Below are 15,686 nucleotides of genomic sequence, written 5' to 3' on the forward strand. Positions count from 1 at the left end.
TGCTTCCCGTAGGTTTTTCTGCTTGTGTGTTTAGTCCTGCAGCTTCTGCATGCGCGACTCGCTTTTTCAGTTAGGGGGTACGGGATCCAGACCGTGATCTTCACCGGGGTCTGCCGTTTGCTTGTCCGCTTCTTGGTTTAGAGTCAATTTTGGATCATCGCGCAGTGGATCGCGAGGTACTACTTGATTCGCATAGTTCTGGCATGTTGGAGACTAAATTTGAGTTCCATTGCATTGCCGATGCTGGATCTTGTTTTCCCTTTGCAGTCTGATCTAGTACTGTGGTGGATTTGGTTTGAGTTTATGTCGGCACTCCTTTCCTGCTGTCGAATGGGGTTGTTGAAAAGGTTAACATCTGGGCTGGCAGTCATGGTCTTCTGGTTGCTTTTCTATCCATCATCAAAAGCAAAAACTGATAAGGCGTTTCGGGCAGACATCTTGCCGGTGCACGAGTCCTTCGCAGGTTCTACAATATAGCACGGATTTCCTGTATGATTGGCAGTGGTAGTCCCACAAGTAATATATGATATTGTCTGGGACGTGAGGTCCATCAAACTAGAGAAGTGCCGTTTAAGATCTTCCCAGCATGCGTGCAGCGAAGACCATTCGAGTATCTAGGACTACGAGTATCTTGCGGATACTCGTAACACTTGTAGTAGTTCTTCGCCCGTGCCTGGCGAGATCTTGTAGATAACGCCTTCGCTGATACCCTTCGGTATCTTGAACTTTCCTTTATCTCCATAAATTGACCTTCCAAGCTAGATAGTGGTGATTTTGAGGAGCATGTTGTATACATGCTCCTCAAGTATTTGGTGTACTTTCGTAGATTATGTTTGACGTGTTGAAGTTAAATCCGGATGCTGTCATCAAAGTCACTTCGGAACAATTTTCTAGCTTGGCCGATGGCATGTGACACTGCTATCATTGTCCATACGGAGAGCTGTAATCCCACCTTAGGTCTGTAGATAATTTTCCTGTCGTCCACTGGCAGCCTTGGTTTTTTATGATGCATGTTTCCAGACGTAGGTTTTCTTTCCCCGGCTTCCTGCGCACATTGTTGGTGTGCTTTCTGGGCTGTGGTTATTGTTTGTGCCTGAGTGCTTTTTCCTCTTTTCTCCTACGTGTGTCATTTCTCATAGATGTTGGTTGCCTCTCCGCTGCTTTCGTCATACGCCCACTCCGCTTGCAGTTGTTCTTGCTCTTGTGACATCTCGACTTGCAACTCAATGCCATTGTACTCCTGGCTCAGTTCTCGTGCAGCTTTTGATGCGACAAATGCGCCAGTTATTGATAATCAGCGATGGGCAAAGTCGGCCTCAAACAGAGTGAGCGGCGGCTCACGAGTGCTCGCGAGCCACGGGTCACAGGCCGTGGGTACACGCGCTCGGCCAAGCGCTCACCCTTGTACGGCTAGCTCCGTTAGCACGGTGTGACATCAACAAACGGCAAAAAATGGCGGTAATTCCATGTACCGCTCGTAAACTCCATATCCTTCTGATCTACCTCCCTTGCCGATGCTACCATTCCGATGAATAATAAAAGTATCCGGTAAAAGTACCGAAAAAGCAGGAGTTCACGTGAAGCGCGTCCGTACAGCTCAACCCCCAGAGGAGTGTCAGGGCAGTGCGAAGAAAAAAAAAGTCAGTGCCCTTCCACTGTGTAAAGAAGGATGGCCAGCGAAGCTGTGTATGTGGGCATCTTAATGGCGAACTGCACCTCCGCCGTGGGTCCGCCCGGCATTTCACTATCTTCAGTATCGGCCCACGTATGGGAAGTGCTTAACGCCTGCTTCAGCTCCACCGCAGGTCGTGCCGGTATTGCACTATCTTCGGAATCGGCCCACTTAAGGGGAGTTTTTTTTTGCTTAGCCCGCCAACGACACGAAAATTTCTTTGGGGTTTGGAGGTACACAGCTTCGCTGCAAAATTGAGGTGTGTAGCGTCCAGGAACTGCACAGTTGGTTATGAGCAAGAGCGTAGTGAGGGTCCCTGGATAACTTTTGACCACGTGTAGTGCATTAGCGTGCTCCCAAAGCATGGCGCACGAGCGTTATTCTTAACGTTCGGCGCCCGATTGGAATGCTGCTGCTGCGGCCGGGAATTAAGTCCCATACAAAGCGGTGTAAACAGCTACCAATACCTAGACCTTGAGTACGAAACTCAAACTGCAATAAAGTTATAAACTTGCATTTTAAATCATGAAAGTTGAAAGAGATAAATCTCTCCACGAAAAAGCAGAATGATTAGCCTGTGTATATTCCCCTACATGGCACTGTGGAAAGAACGGGACACTCGGAAAAAATGCCCTGGAAGGTGCGGAACAGGGATAGAAAGATAAAGAGACGCTATCACACTTTTGCCATGAGGGCGAAGCAATGATTAGCGATAGCAACATATTATTTATTTATTTATTTGTTTGTTTATTCATTCCAAACGCCCTCAAACGCAGACGCATTGTGGAGAGGAGTGGTTACAAAGGTACGGAAAGTTATACAACGTTATAGAAAAGAAACGTTAATACAACATACTATGAAGACAGAATACAAGAAATATCAACAAAACAAAAAATGAACAGCGTGATGCAAACAAAATGACTCGCAATATGGCACAGTTAGTTATAATAAAAAATGCAAATAAGGATTGTCTGAACAAAGCATGATCCGTGATGGAAACAAGATTCGCAGGAAGGTGGTTCCAGTCACGTGCGGTGTTTGGTATGAAAGAGTGTAGGAATGTGTGCGAGAGTATGCACAACCATACTTTACTAATGTGGTCAAACTGCGATGAAAGGTACGTAACTGGGAGGATCAGCTCAACGTGTAGATGATAATGATGATGGTGGTAGACTTTCTGAAGTAAACATAAGCGAAAAACTTTTCTGCTTAGTGATAACTGAGACCACACTAAACTGGCTTTCAATAATTTTGTGCTGGATGTACGAAAATAATTCGCTAGTATGACACGTGTGGCGTTATTCTGAATCAATTAAAGTGCATTAATAAGGTTATTATGGTCAGGATCCCAAACAGCAGCGGCATATTCTAATTTCGGGCGCGCCAGTGTTCTATCAAGAAAAAAAAATTAAATTAAGGGGTTTTACGTGCCAAAGCCACTTTCTGATTATGAGGCATGCCGTAGTGGAGGACTCCGGAAATTTCGACCACCTGGGGTTCTTTAACGTGCACCTAAATCTACGCACACGGGTGTTTTCGCATTTTGCCCCCATCGAAATGCGGCCGCGGTGGCAGGGATTCGATCCCGCGATATCGTGCTCAGCAGCCCAACGCCATAGCCACTGAGCAACCACGGCGGGTTTCTATAAGGAGCCAATCTTAGTTCTGTTGGAGACTTCCTGCAATTCCGACGTAAGTATCCTAGCAATCGATTTGCGTTAATAACTATTACAGTGACGTGAGTTTTCCATGTTAGATCAGACGTTATATTGATCATGAAACTTGTTCGAGCGTACTGTTTTTAAGTTTATAAATTGGGCGGCGCTCGTTTGTGCGAGAAACACGCATTAATTTGAATTTATTAATGTTTAATTCCACAAGGCAGTTATCGCACTAGCCCATTATATATTAAAAGTCAGATTGTAATATGTGTTCATCGTGCTTCATCGATCGTTAACCGTGACATCCTGAAGTCGATTGTTGAGAAAGTATTCTACCCACGTTAGTAATTTATGATATCAGTTCAATGCTGAAAGTTTGGCCATAAGTAGTGTGTGGCATACTTTATCAAATGCTTTCGCGAAGTCCAAATATATGCAGTCAGCTTGGGAACTTCTGTCCAATATGGTGTGCAAGCGATGTGTGGAAGTAGTAGCTGTGTTTCCCATGAGTACGATCGTTGGAAACCGTGTTGAGCACCCATGAAGTAGTTATTTGAGTCTAAGAAGTTAAAGGTGTTAGAATACAGTATATGCTCCATAATTTTACAAGGAATGCTCGTTAACGAAATTGGGCGGTAGTTAAGAGGACAGTGCGTGCTACCAGATTTATGAATAAGAACTACCTTCCCAATCTTCCAGTCCGACGGTAAGGTACCATGATCTAGTGATTGTCGAAAAATCTTAATAAGGGAAAGAGCTGAGCACATCTTTGTTTGCTTTAGAAATTTTGAGTTGATGGTTATCTACCCATGTTATCCTAGAGTATTGATGTTAGCGTATTCGACGAAGTCCCTGTGTATAGTGTCCTGCCCACGCCCACTCAGTGCTTACTCTCTCCCCTTTTTTCCTCTTTCTATTCCCCTTTGCCCTACACCCTGTGTAGGGTAGCAAACAGGGTGCTCTTCTGGTTGACCTCCCTGCCTTTCCTGTCCTTGCTTTCTCTCTCTCTAAGGCTCGTAGCCGTAGTGGCAATGTAAATAGCAGGAAGTACGCGCTGGTTAAGTAAACACGCGGGGTGTCACGTGTGTACGTGCATGAACAGAGAGAACTCGATGACCGCGGACATCATCGGTTGCAATTGCAGGGTCTTGTCGGCGTTGTTGCCGTGTGCTGATCTCGCGTTTCCGTACTGCGGCATGCTGACGGCGGGCATGCAGTGTGCGTCCGCCTCGCGCTTTTGAACTGTCGACGTTGTCGCTGAGCCTGCGCCTCCTCTTCCCTTAGCGCCTCGGCTGCCCGCGCCCGAAGCTGAGCGCGCGCCCAACACGCAGCATGACATTGTTTCTGCATTGACGGAGTGGTCCTCGTGCCTGTGCGGTCCCGCCTTGCTTCATGGCAGCTAGCGTTTTGCTGGATCTTCTCGGCCTGAGTTCTGACAACACGTAGAGGAATGATTGCGCGGTATGCGCGATGTGTGCGGTGGGCTTCGCTGCAGAAGCCACGCACCGGCAGGCACTATTGAAGCCACCGTATCATGGCCACTACGTGTGGGAAAACGATAGCACAAGCCGACATAGTCTATGGTACGCTTAGTTTGCATAGGATTGGTTATAGTTTATTCCAGCAAGCAAAGTTGTGTAACGTGAGGTCTTAGAATATAGTTTTGCAGTCCCACAACTACTGCGATTGGAACACGAACACGCCTGCACATATTTCGCCACCTTGTGTTCAAATTTTTACGCAAGGAGAATTCGTACAGTTAACGTGAGTAATGTATTTTTTTTCAGGAAACGTATTAGAAGTAAAGAAATTAGAACATTTATTTTTAATTACGTCAATACTTACAGATAAGCATACTGATTTTCATTCACCGTCCTCAAACGGCCAAGGATCGCGTGTAGAGTCCATAGACGAACCCAGTGTTTCAGTGCACTGGCTTGCACACGGTAGATACTTAAGGATGTTCTATTCCGGTTGGAGTACAAAGCTGCTCTGTTAGGGGTCCCCTGTTGGAATTCTGCCGTCGAAAAACTTCATTTGTCCTTATTTTATAAAGTTGTTCAGTTTAACGACTTACCACTACAGTTAACGCGATAGAGTTAAGGGCCCCTTGTCGCAGAAAATCTGATGTCGGCGCCTGCTGCGGCATCTGTGGTCAAGAAAGTAATCTCGAACCACGTATCCCGATCCATGCGCGCTCTCGCCGTACCACACATGCGTTACTGAACTTACCTAAATTTCTCAAAGTAAAATGCATCAGAAAATTCGGAAAGTCCGACTCACAAACAACGCACAGACATGATAGCGTCGGACTACCCGCCGCGGTTGCTTAGTGGCTATGGTTTTGGGCTGCTAAGCACGAGGTCGCGCGATCGTATCGCGGCCAAGGCGGCCGCATTTCGATGGGGGCGAAATGCGAAAACACCGGTGTATTAGATTTAGGTGCACGTTAAAGAACCCCAGGTGGTCCAAATTTCCGGAGTCCCCCTCTACAGCCTGCCTCGTAATCGAAAGTGGTTCTGACACGTAAAACCCCATTATTTAAATAATAGCGTCGGACTGTGATTTGAATATACGAGAAAACATAATTCTGTTGTGCGAGAACTCTAACACAAACTCCCTTTAACACGATAGGGCTATACAGCTGCCGCTTGAGGTCTGCCTTGAGGTACGTTCACACTGGGGAATCCGGCGTCTACAGCGAAGTTCTCCTGCCGCGCAAACTGATTGCGCACCGCGGCACCGGAACGCGATACAGAGCCTTCTTCTGTGTAAAACGCTCACCTATAAGCAAGCGCAAGATATTCCGGATGTTCCCGCGACACGAAACTAGAGTGTAGTAGAAAGGGTGAGTGGGTCTAGCCGACGTCTTGGCAAGCGCCAAACGTGACACACACACAAAAAAAAAGATTATCCTTGCCTCTGCTATCACAAACACCAGAAACCAGCCGATCTGGGGGAATGCATGTAAAGTAGTGCCAAACCGCACTCTTAGTCTAACTTTTGTTGGGCTTCCCCCAGCTTGGCTAGTTTCTGGTGTTTGATATAGCAGAGCCACGCATAATGTTTTTTCCACATGCGAGAAAGAGGACCGCCGAAGCGAGCGCGCGGGTTTTTATCGGAGAGCAATGACGTAACACCACATGTGTCTTCGCCGCGCCATTCCTTCTCCCCCGCTATGCTCCAACCAACCTCACCGCATCGCTATGCTGCGTGATGCTATTTTGATACTCTGCGTTCACTCTCTCTCAGTTCTCTCTCACCCAGCTCGTCGAAGCTGCGGACGTCCAGAGAAACCCAGCGAGGTTCTAAAAGCTCCACTGTAAAATCACCGCCCCTTCCACTCCGTGAAGACGGTCAAACAGCGAAGCTGTGTTAGTTGAACCAAGTGTTACACCATGCAAGTCAAACTTAGCAAGCAATCTGTTTATTAATCTTTTGTTTCTCCATTCTTTCACATCATTTTCGCTTTTGCGTGCTTCGTGTGGTCAGCATGCTTTAGGAGTGTTTTCTTTTTTGCGGCATGTCTGGCGCGCAGCTCAGGGTGGGCCCTACGACGACGACTCCGTTAACGAGCCAATTCTCGCTGGTACTCGCAGTAGGCAGCTTCTTCCTCAGGAGTACGCACTAGTCGTGGTCATGTCATAGTTGTAGCTAGGATGGAATGTGCGGAACCTCTACTCCAGAGCTCCGTATATTTGGCGCAAGGCCCACCACTGGAGATGCGGGCGTGCCAATCGTTTTGATGATTGGTTGGATTGGTTTGCTGGTTTGATGCTGGCCCAAGAGGTGCTGGCCTAGTGAGCACTTCTCTCGAGAGTGATGAGGTGGGTAACCTCCATATCTCTTTCATATCGATCTGTTGAGGGGTGGCGCTGCTATCTACATGCCTGTGTCAAAGCGGCGTTTTGTATTCGGGGGAGAATGTCTCAGGCGATGAATCTTGCAACCTTGATGGTCATGACAAAAAAGTTTTTTTTTGTGAGATGGAACAGGTGGATCACAGTTTAGAGAGCAAGTTCATCAAGTCACTATATGAGAACAAGAGCTTAAAGGCTTTGCGTTGCTTCGATGGACAAGGCTATGAAACCAGCATCCGGGTTAAAATGAAGTGGCCTTGGTGAAGCACTTTCATGTTCATTTGATATTATCTCTTGTGTATGTGAGATGAGCACTTATACAAGACGTGCTCTGGAGACTTCGCGGCCCCGTGGTAGTCGCAACATGTACTTGTGTCTGTTCATTGCAGAGGAAAGCTTATGTACACAACTTTGAGTCGAAGACGGCGATGAGCATCCCCAACTGGCACCGTGGACATGTTTAAATATAAAACTTGTAACTTCGAAACGAAATGTACTTAGAATTTAACCACTGATTGACCAGTTTGGATGGCCAGTGAAAACAGGACCGGTTTGTTCGTATTCTCGCAACGAACTGTATTCTCACAATGGCGCCTCTAATGCTGCCCATCGTTTGTGTCGTTTCCTCACTTGTGAAATAATTTTTTTTCTTGCGTAAGAAATGGCACTTTGTGTAGCTTGCAGCCTTCTATTATCTGTTCACTGAAATTCATTTCCTTCTGCTGTGGAGAAGCTGCGCGGCAACTACCGTATGAATGGCTGTGCTATAACTTAATTATTGCTCGTTTTATGGCGATAGAAATTATACAGACACTCCAGACAAATTTCTACCGTCACCGTGATGGGCCGTATAAAGTCAAAGTGCGATAAGAACCTATCGCGCCCCGCGTGCTGTATGTAGTTTGTGCTAGGGAAAGCGTGTCAGGGTTAGCCGAGAACGATGGTGGCAGCTGGATTGATGTGCGCCTTGTTGACTTTCCGCGCCTGGCTGTCTGCGCGGCTAAGTGCATACGCGTGTCACGTGCCGTATCTTGCAGGTAACCTGCGGTGAGTGCAAAGCCTAAGGGCGAGCCGAGATGGCTGGCATCTTGATGCGCGCTCTGATGCCGCACGCCTATTGTTAGAGGCCTCGTAATATCAACTTTCTGAGACGCGGTGAAGTGAGTGGGCGAGCGACGCCTTTGCTCCTCGTTGCCGGCCCCCTTGATTACGTCAGAGTTGTGACAGCGAGTGTTTGCGGCCATCGAGTGCTCTCTATTCATGCTTGCTTGGGCACGAGTGACACCAAGGTCGATCAAAATAGGTCGCGAATCTTCGGGCGAAAAGCGGTTCAGTAAAAATTGTCACCGACATCAGCAAGGGTGGTTACGAGAGCAGCGATTGAAGCGCGACTATGTTTGGAGGAAACAAACATCGGGAAAGAAAAAAGCGTTCTTTTAATTCAAGCGAAACACAGATTCATTCAACGAAAATAAAATTCTTGGTCAATTTATGTAATTGTGACGAGTTAAGAAAATTTAACTTTGTTTAATTTTATTATTATTAATAAATACATTCCTTTTCAGCGCCCATCGTTAGCGGGGGCGTTGACGCCGCTATCAGTCGTAATGCAACGCAGCTCTTGAAATGTGCAGAAAGGCGCGCTCGTAAAGCTCGCCTGTTGAAATACGCCTCCTCTCACACGTTGTTCTTTTTTGCTTGTCGAAGTTTGTCTGAATTTGTTGACGCGGGTAGCTTCATCGCTTCTTAATCTGTTCAGTCAAAAGCAGTGAGTTACGACCGCCAGATAATTGTTTAGTTGTTTTCGTGCGACTGCGCTGGCCGACGGGCTTGGCGCCCGACGCTAGGACAAGCACTCTACACCTAAAGCTTTCGTCGGCCTCCAAAGAAAGTATGTTCTCTGCAGGGGTGCGATTTCGACAACCGTACGGCTTACCTTTTCCTGCATCGCTTTCCGCGCTGAAAGCTCGAAACGCCCATCAAGTCGGATGGCGGGGCATTTTAATATGTTACTCTAAAGGCAGGCCAACAAACAAATTTCGCGCCTTCTAAAACAAAATGACTTCACTTGTGTTTCGAACGGGTAAGGCGTCACAATATTTTTTCTTCCGCCGGAAGTGTTCCCATTACACACAGATGGCGCTAAGCGCCATGAATCGCCGACATACTAACCGGGCCGGGGGGCAGCCTCCTTCGGAAAACCCTGAAACACTGTCGCTAAGTTACGGAGATCGCCTGCGTCGGCAAAGAGAGGAACGACAGATTTACCCGCCTACATGCGGCGGCCTAAACAGACAACAGGCCATGGCCCTGCGCCGAGCTCAAACGCACAGTGTGCTCAGCCCCAGGGGAGTAGCGGCCATCCTGAAGGATGCTAGCGTCTCGACATGTACGTTTTGCGGCTTAGCACCGGCTGGACAGGATCACATCCTATGAGGATGCGACCGCAATCTGCCCCCAAAAGAGCTCCCGCGGCTAGCCCTCTCACGTGAGGAATGGGAGCAAGCGCTGAGAAGTGTCGACCAAGAATCAGAGTTCAGGCTGGCGGAATGGACGGCGACAGCTGCGGCTCCCTGGGCCTCGACATAGCCTCCCCCCATGACCTGGCTCCCCCTTCCCCTTCCCCTGCTATTTAATAAAGTTGTTTCCTCATCCAACCCCCGTGGTTTGACCGTAAGGGCTCCTATGGAAGCTTCACTACCAGGTATATTTGCCTTGGTGATACCATGGCTGTCAATTTTATTACTAAGGGAATGTTTACGGCAACTTATACGGGCGATGAAACCACACAGCTTACTTGATATATATGTGTAATACTTTATCGGTAAATTGCATCACCTTTCAGGTGGAGTTGGAATTATTTGTGACGTTTTCTGATTTATAGCTTTGGAACTTGCGTGTGTTGTGATCTGTAATGCATTAATTCGAACTTATCGCGAACTATGTGTCAGGACGTCCCGACTTTTTCAAATTTACGTTTTACTTTAACATTCGGCTTTGTGTGCTTGTTTCCTTGAGTCGCCCTATTTTTGCCATGTTCTCGAGTAGAAAAAGCAGGCAGCCTCTCATATAAAGACAATCCATTAAACAAAAAGCTCCCAGTGAGGAAGTTTCGCGCTCAACTGCGATGCTTAGCACAGAATACAACCTGTTATGTCTCAGCAGAGTTCACGAACATAGCGATACGCACCCTCGCTTGCAGTGTGTCCGGTTCCAGGGAATGCTTGACCATGTGCCAATGAATGGTGCCAGCGGTGCTCGAGGTGCCGGCCAGGAGGAAGCTGGTCACCATGCCCACCAGAGTCTCCACTATACAGCATTCGCGCGTACGAAGAAAAGAAAGAAATGGGCTATATTGTGGGTATGTATATGGTACCAGCGTAACATAAAAAAAAGAACTTACGCCATTCAACATCGCAATTTCCAAGCACAAGCTAAGAAAGGAAATTACAATAACATAGAGATGTAAAGAGGATAACATAGAACCAAAAAGAAAGGCATAGATCGGAAGAGAGAAAGACTGAAGAGGGAAATAGAACTATGATGCAGGTTATAATGCGGGAAAACACGAAGAAGACGGGGATGTGAAGGAAAAGTGTTCAATATATTAAGTGTGTGTTAGCCTACCATCAGCATCATCATCATCAGTGCCATAATAGGCAATCAACGACTCCAGTGAAATATAACAGTACTGAATCAGAAGCACGCTGATAATAAAGAAGGAGAGATAGAGAAAGCATACCAGCTAAAGAAACAACAGGAAATGAAAGGTGCGTGGAGCTGCGTGTAAGTCAGTGGCGTCACCAGCGGGGAGGAGGGAAGGAGTGGAACGCCTCGCGTGCTGCGCTCAGGGGTTTGAAGCTACGCAGTGAAGGGGGGGGGGGCGGGTAAAGAAGCAACGATTAATTCGTTAAAGAAGCGAAATGGTGCCAGGCACGTTTTGCTGAGTGAAACAGTGGCATTATGCGCCGGCTACGGAAAAGAAAAAAAACGAAATTTGTACGAGGATATTCATAGCAAAGCTTAAGAGGAAGCTTTAGCTCGGGCCCAACTCCGACGCGGCCTATTCCAATACATGTAAAACGCAAAAACGTTTTTATGAGATAACCCCTGGACCGATTTTGATGAAATTTGTCGCATTTGAAAGAGAAAGTTAAATTCTAGTTACTATTGAAAGCGGAATTTCGATTTAGGGCTTGAATTTTCTTAAAACGATTTTCAAATATTTGATCGTTTGAAAAAAATAGAAACACGAAGTTTATAAATTCAGAGCTCTGCATCAAGAACCGATATCGCGGTTCTGTAAACGGCATCCATTAGATTATTCAAAGCGGACAAATTCAATATGTCATTTTACATCTTACGTGAATTTGTTACGTTGGTTACAACGGTTTTGCAAAAGTTGTATTTCTCTATGATTAAATTTTTTTATATTCGTGTGTAACATATCAATTTTGTCCGCTTTAGATGTACTATTAGATGCAATTCACAGAATTGCATTATCATTTTTAGTGGTTAAGTTACAGAGTTGTAAACTTGATAGTTTCGTTTTTTGAAAATTTTCGATTTCTGCCAATTTTTAATAAAAAATTGACAATCTAACTCAAAAATTCGAAACCAACAGTCACTAGATTTTAAGTTTGTCTTTTAAATGCAACAAACCTCGTCAAATTTGGTACGGTGGTTGCCGAGAAAAAGGAATTCTCCTTTTACATGTATTTAGATAGGAGCACTTGAGCTAAAGTTTCCTCTTAATGACTAGGGCGCTTGGCACGCCGCTCTTCGTGCAGACTTCTTGTATACTCTCTAACCTGAGCGTGCGACATCATATACGTTAACCGAGTTACAAGGCACTAAGGAGGCCCTTATGTGTGTACTTCTACAGCAGCCGCCAACAAGCTGAGTGATATTCACGGATTGGAAAGTATTGCCCTACAAAGGATGCGGAACAGGCCGAAACGATGTAACAATCAACGTGGAGCCTTTGACATTACATATCTTCACCACAAAGTCAACGTCGCTGGGCAATGCATCACCTTCCAGTGGCTACCTGACAAGGCCGGTATTTCGGGAGACGAAAAAGCGGATGAAGCTGCCCGAAATGGACTTGAACTCCGAGATTTTGGAAGAATATTTTTTACAAAACCCGACGTTTTGAACACGACAAACACATGTCTATGAAAAAAGAAATCTCCTCTGGAATCGGCCGTCTCACCGAAACAGCTACTAGCGATCGGTTGACTCCGAAGTAAAATAAAGAATTCCACGACCACTTCGTCGCCACTACGTAACTACCACAACGTAGCATTCACGTACATGTGTATCACAAGGCGTGCCACTGATATCTACTGTGATAAGCGTAGCAGCTTAGAAACAGTGGAGCACCTATTACTTGAACGCCCCGCCTACCGTGACGAGAGACGTTCTGTGACAAAGCCCCGGGAGCCCCTGACCCTATCGAGGCCACTGGTGCAAGTTTCCGTAAAAGTTATGTTTTGTGCAGCTTTCGTGTAAACGGGAGGTTCATATGTGACTTACAACAAAAGCTGATGCGCTCATTTTGCAGTGAAAGCTATTTAAGCTGCGGCAAACATAAGCGAGAAATATACGTTAAAATAAAGATGCCGTGGCATGCACGCCTGCGCTCAGAGACGCGTCCTAGAGCCACATAAACCCATGAATAAGTTACAATTAGGGAAATTTATCCGTTGCAAGCATTGACGGAAGACCGCCGTGGTTGCTCAGTGGCTATGGTGTTGGGTGCTGAGCACGAGGTCGCGGGATCGAATCCCGCCCACGGCGGCCGCATTTCGGTGGGGGCGAAATCCAAAACACCGGTGTGCTTAGATTTAGGTGCACGTTAAAGAACCCCAGGTGGTCGAAATTTCCGGAGTCCTCCACTACGGCGTGCCTCATAATCGGGAATTGGTTTTAGCACGTAAATCCCCATAATTTCTTTATTGACGGAAGAAAGCAGATGATAAAATATGGTTACGTGCACCATAAGAATTAAAAAAGAGATAAACAAAAACAAAATAAGGAATTTGAAATCTTATGCGACGTTCCGGAACACTGGATATCGCGGAATATATTTTGGTACTTTTGACCAAGCAAATTTAGTGGAATAATAAAAAAAAAATAAGTGTGGTCAACGTCCAAAACGATAGTTATCAGTTATTAAGAGATAAGGCTATTTCTTTTCCAGGTTTCTTCGTGAGGTGCTTCTCGCCATGCGTCGACTGTAAATGAAGAACGAAATCGACACACTGTGAGCCAGTTAGTCGATTTTGCTTAGCAGTGGTGCCGCCACTGCGTTTCTTCCTATGACTCTTTATTTTTCTGCCTGAACTTTCAGCACTCTTCAACAAGCAGCAGCGACTCCTAGCGATCTAGTAAGTGCCCCATTTAAAAGCGTTTTCTGTGTTCCGTACACGCATGCGTCATAGTCGAGCGTTTGGCAACAGGTCACGCCTGCTGGTATTGCGACTCGCCTTCGTGATCAACCGCTTGAGTCACGCCGCCAAAGCGGCAGTGAAAACCCGGACATTTCAGATACGTCGAGCTGCCCCAACCGCGGGAAATCGCGTAGGAAGCCGAAATGGCGAAACGATGTTATCCCCACGGCGCGCGTGATGCCCCTGTATCTCCGTGTGCTCTCGAGTGCTGTTTCGGCGAATGAGACAGAAGCTTCGCGTGTGCATTGGCTCCATGACCAACGCACACACTTATTGCGTGGGAGAAGCCGGCGGTGTGCGTCAGCACCTTTCCCTTTGCTGAGACAGTGACGGTTGGGAAATCAGTTCGACTGTCTGCCATATTCCATACGGCGGCCGCAAGCCTGGAGAGCGTTCGCCCACTCCTCCTGAGCGAGGGGTAACGAAGACGCTATAGAAGGCACCCCTATCAACGGACTTTAGCAAGGAGTAGCACACTCTCAAGTTCACAAGTTCAACAAATGAACACGGAGGGCGAAAAAATCGATTGCGGCGCTGCTAATAAAACAAAGATAGTGCCTCCACTCAATATATTTCCTTGCACGCTAGCATCTCCTGCTAGACGCACCGTAATAAGCGCAACCTTAACGAACGAACTTTCAACTTACGAACAACATCGTTATTTTAACAATAATTATTCCTAAGTATACACCGTGCTCTTGAGTACTAACCCTGTTTTTCATCCATCGGAAACGGAAATAACGTTCAGGCACCCACGGGACCTCCGAGTTAGATTTAAAATTTTTACCGTTACGTTGCCGTGCACGGCAGGCATGGATACATTCGTTCGTACACTTAAGCCGGTTCGCTTATGTTGTGCGCAAGCTATTTTATGGTACTTTGATATCTCGATAACTAGGGTTGAAGCGAGGTGCTTGCGAGCGCAGTTGTAAGCCCCAAAGCTAGGTTCCGCTCGTCAGGCGTGCGAAACCCGTCTGCATCGATACGGGAGCCGGATTCTGCTGGGACTGTGGACAGCATTGCGCGTGAGTCGTTTATACATCGCTGCCCGAATCGTTATGTAATATTCGTCTCGTTAACTTACAGGCGAAGACAAGCTAACGAACTAGACCCTGCATGACATATCGGCAGTCAGGGCCCTACGTTGCTGCTTCCGGAACAAACCATTAGCTGCCAGTCAGCGTCACTGCTTGCGGTTTTCTAATTCTTGTCCCCATTTTTCGCGCTTTTTCTTGACATTAAGGGTACTCCGTACGACCCTGAATATGCGAAACGCCGCACCTTCGCAGCGGGCCGTCGTTGTATGCGCATAATCACGAAAAAAAGAGAAAGCGAGATGGGAACGTGAGTCACATCTTTCATTTTGCCGTGGCCGTGGCCGTTGGGCGACTGAGTAGCTTTATATATTCGTGTCAGCCGGTGGCTTCTTTCGTCCGGAAAATTGAATAAGGTTTCCGTAAATTGAAGTGAAAGTATTGAATTTAATGTATTAACGCTTATATGCATGATGTGCGCGTAACTGCTGACTATCTTGCATGTATCCTTTTGTCTTATGAGTTACTTCTCTAGCCCAACGAATCCTGTACCAAGGACGCCTCACGGCGTCCTACTGCAGCCAGTTATCGCTCAAGGTGCGTTCAGAGCTGGGGTTTGGCGAATCGCTCCCTGTCTATTCGGTGTTTTTCTGTCATGCGCTACTGTTCTGCCCAAAAAGAGTCTGTACCAAGTACGTCTTGGCATATGTGCCGATTACGGTGGGAATTCGGGGCCCCTCCGTAGTTTCCCAGGAGAGCCCCCTCCGCCCCGGCGCTGCCGACGCTTATTACCCTCCCCTCCCCACCTAAAGTGTCTTTCCCACAGTTTGGTCACTGGCATCATTCGAGGTTTCTTTTGACTTGCCTCCACCTTTTCACCTAAAAGTTTATTGGGGCTAATTGCTTACTACGTCATCGTTGGCACGGACGTGCAGGGCTTCTAATTCATACTTTCGCTTTACTTCTGGAAATTCTGACTATAGTATGACAAGCCCTTTAGAAGA

The 15,686-nt window shown here is 46.8% G+C and overlaps 1 protein-coding gene across 1 annotated transcript in view; it reads right to left on the reverse strand.

The window, feature by feature from the left end:
• The window catches only part of LOC142588609 (cytochrome P450 2C20-like), an 81,623-nt gene that overhangs the window by 30,718 nt on the left and 35,219 nt on the right, over positions 1-15,686 (reverse strand). The window contains exon 6 of the mRNA XM_075700444.1: positions 10,384-10,502. Within this exon, the coding sequence (XP_075556559.1) occupies positions 10,384-10,502 (119 nt within the window). The remainder of the gene's footprint in view (positions 1-10,383; positions 10,503-15,686) is intronic.

The sequence above is a fragment of the Dermacentor variabilis genome, chromosome 7, assembly GCF_050947875.1.
Source record: "Dermacentor variabilis isolate Ectoservices chromosome 7, ASM5094787v1, whole genome shotgun sequence".
In the NCBI taxonomy this organism is placed as follows: domain Eukaryota; kingdom Metazoa; phylum Arthropoda; class Arachnida; order Ixodida; family Ixodidae; genus Dermacentor; species Dermacentor variabilis.